General features: G+C 54.0%; 1 protein-coding gene across 1 annotated transcript in view; it reads left to right on the plus strand.

Moving 5' to 3' along the window:
• The window catches only part of LOC104525754 (BPI fold-containing family B member 4), a 9,553-nt gene that overhangs the window by 2,887 nt on the left and 3,718 nt on the right, over nucleotides 1-2,948 (plus strand). The window contains 4 exon segments of the mRNA XM_029085197.1: nucleotides 545-608; nucleotides 697-760; nucleotides 1,186-1,277; nucleotides 1,606-1,798. Of these exon segments, the coding sequence (XP_028941030.1) occupies nucleotides 545-608; nucleotides 697-760; nucleotides 1,186-1,277; nucleotides 1,606-1,798 (413 nt within the window).

A 2,948-nucleotide genomic window follows, 5' to 3' on the forward strand; every position in this document is an offset into this window, starting at 1 on the left:
GAGTGTGCTGCTGTGTGTTCTAACTCAATAGTCCAGAAATATATTGATTATCAAAGTAAATGGCTCTGCGCTGCCTGCAGGCATCACCCATCCCAGGGTGATCTATTTAGCTGCCGTGTTGAAATGTCACACAGCAGATTTCTCCTCTTGCTGTTCCACGTATAAACTGTTTCCCATAACTAACATGGAGATACTTCGTACCTACTCCACCTTCCCTTAACCACAGCTCTGATTTCAATACCTCAGGGAGCCAACCAAGCCCAGGTCACACTGCGAGAGGTTCACTCCTTTCCTGCAGTGATGTCTGCACACCCCAAGTGCTGAAGCCTTCAATTCTCAGAAATTAGCGCAATTCTCCCCGTGGTGAGGCGAGCAGCTCCCTCCCCAGCCCCTCTTGCTAGTATGAGCTGCAGCAGTGTCCCTGAGGGGATGGCTGAGGGCATAGCAGGGTGTAAGATGAAGGCTGGAGATCCTTTGGTCTGCTGTCCCAGAGCTGTTTGTACTGATTGGAGATGTTTTAATTTTTTTTTTGTCTCCTTTCCAGTTTACTGTCCCTGTCAGTAAATGAGATTGTGCTTAAGCAGCTGACAGTCACTCTGCCCACTTTGGTAAGCATGAAGGTTGCCCTCCTTTCATGACTGAAACACAAGAAAATACCAGGGCTGAGCAGCTGTGTTTGTGTGTTCTGTGTTGCAGCTGTGTCCAGTGGTCGACATTGTCATGAAGCTTGTGAGCATCCAGCTCATGGGCACTTTCAATGGTGTGTTTCTGGTGGAGGGTGAGGTGCTGCTTCCCTGCGTTCCCGGCAATCCCGTGGTGGGAAGTGCCCTTTCCCACCCCCGGTCCATCCATGCATCGGGGAGGAGCTGTGATTCTGCAGGGCTGATGCTGAACCTTGAATTCCCACCTGAACAGTCCAAGTGAACCTTGGCCACTGTTACACATCGCCCTTGGCTTTAGCTGATCATCTCGGATGCTCTTTTGGGGCTGTATCCAAAAGGCAGATCCCACAAAGCTGAATTTGGGGATATTCTGGCTGGTTTGAGGAGCACAAGCATCTCATGGAAGCGCGTGCTCGGGACCTGGTGGTGGGTGTGAGGTCTGGCTGGGGGCCTGTGGGGTCAGGGAGGACTTTGTCTTGCTGCTCATTTCCTGGTGTTCTAACGATCGCTCTTCTCCATGAAGCTGTGATCCCAGTCGCTACGGCAGGGACCATCCACTACCAGTTGGCCCGCCTCCCGTTTACCTCTGACTTGTCCCTCGGCTTGGATTTAGATGTAAGTTAAGGCTGGGTGACAGGACCCTGGTGGCCTTCAGACTGTTCACACTGAGCAGTGGGAGCAATGATCTTCTTCCAGTACAACCACACAGAGGAGCTGGGCTAATGACTTGTTCTGGAAATGCTGGCTAAATATTTAGATCCTTATCCCCATCACCGCTAAGTGACTGTGTGTACTTTTCTCCAAGCCATCTTTTGCTCTGTTTACAAATGGATCCTGAGGCTCCCTGAGACTGTGGGCCTGTTGCACTCTCTGTCTTGGGGATCTGGATGTGCCTCATGGCTTGGAAGGATCAGTTTAACTTCATTGTCACCTCTCTTTTCAGGGTGCAGTGAAGCACGTGGGAGGCAGCATCATCCCCCATGACTCGTCCCCCTCCCCTCTGCCTCCGCTGCTGGACAGGCTTCTGGTCTTGGGGATACACCAGAACTTTCTCAGTGCAGCCCTGACCCTCCTGATCCAGCTACCGCCACAGACCTTCACCTGCTCACCAGAAGTCGTGAGTGCAGCCGCACCTGGTGCCATGGCAGGGGAGGTGGCAGGGGACACGTGTCAGCCTGGCTGCAGCTGGGCTTGGGGAGCAGCTGTGTGCAGTGTTCACAGCACATCCTTGCTCGCAGATGCTCAAGCCCCAGCGCTGTCTCCTTGCTGCTCTTTTCAGAAAGCTCTAATAGCAACGATCAGCCGTTCTTGTTTCTGTATGGGCACCCCCAGGGTGACCTGTTCAAACCAGTTGCGTACTGGTTATGCCATGGACTCCTGTAGATCTGTAATCTGTTTCAAGGAGTCTGTAAAATGTCACTGAGAAAAGCAACTTCTTACATGCAGTTCTCCAGGCATGTGCATTTTCTATACCTCTGATCTGTTCTTCCACTGGGAAATGTTGGGGCTTTAAACACTGACAAACTCTCTGGGTCACATCTACTGCTGCTGGTTGCTCTCACCACTGACTGGAATTCACCTGGGCAGCTGGGGAGCGATGGAGAAGGTGGAGGACTCAAGGTGCTGCCATAATGTAGGTCTGGGTGTGACTGAGCCTGTGGCTTCCCAGGGGATGGGGTGAGTGAGGGCTCAGGGTTTGACCCCAGGAATGTGAACAAGGTGGCTGGGAACAGGGACACACGTGGGAGAGGGGTGGCCCTGTCAGGATGGGTGTTGCTGATATCGGCTGGTGCGCTCATCGGGGCTGCTTGTGCTTTTGTTCCAACAGTTCTCCAGTGCCAACCATCTACTGAGCCTGTGGCTTCCCAGGGGATGGGGTGAGTGAGGGCTCAGGGTTTGACCCCAGGAATGTGAACAAGGTGGCTGGGAACAGGGACACACGTGGGAGAGGGGTGGCCCTGTCAGGATGGGTGTTGCTGATATCGGCTGGTGCGCTCATCGGGGCTGCTTGTGCTTTTGTTCCAACAGTTCTCCAGTGCCAACCATCTGCAAGTGTTTGCGTAACTTCACCAGGTCTGAGGCCATCCAAGTGATGCACCTGGATGTGCAGCCGTGCTGCTGGCAAAGGGCTCCAGTCTCCTGCTCCCCTCTCTGTGCTCAGCATGCCCCGTGGCCGAGCCGTGCTGTGCTGTAGCTCGAGGCTGCCCAGCCAGCTGATGGGAGCAGGTGAAGGGAGCGGAGGTTTGTCCTCAGCCCTCGGCAGCCTCTGCACGGTGCCCGCGCTTC

Source organism: Antrostomus carolinensis, unplaced genomic scaffold (genome assembly GCF_000700745.2).
Source record: "Antrostomus carolinensis isolate BGI_N321 unplaced genomic scaffold, ASM70074v2 scaffold20365, whole genome shotgun sequence".
Classification (NCBI taxonomy): domain Eukaryota; kingdom Metazoa; phylum Chordata; class Aves; order Caprimulgiformes; family Caprimulgidae; genus Antrostomus; species Antrostomus carolinensis.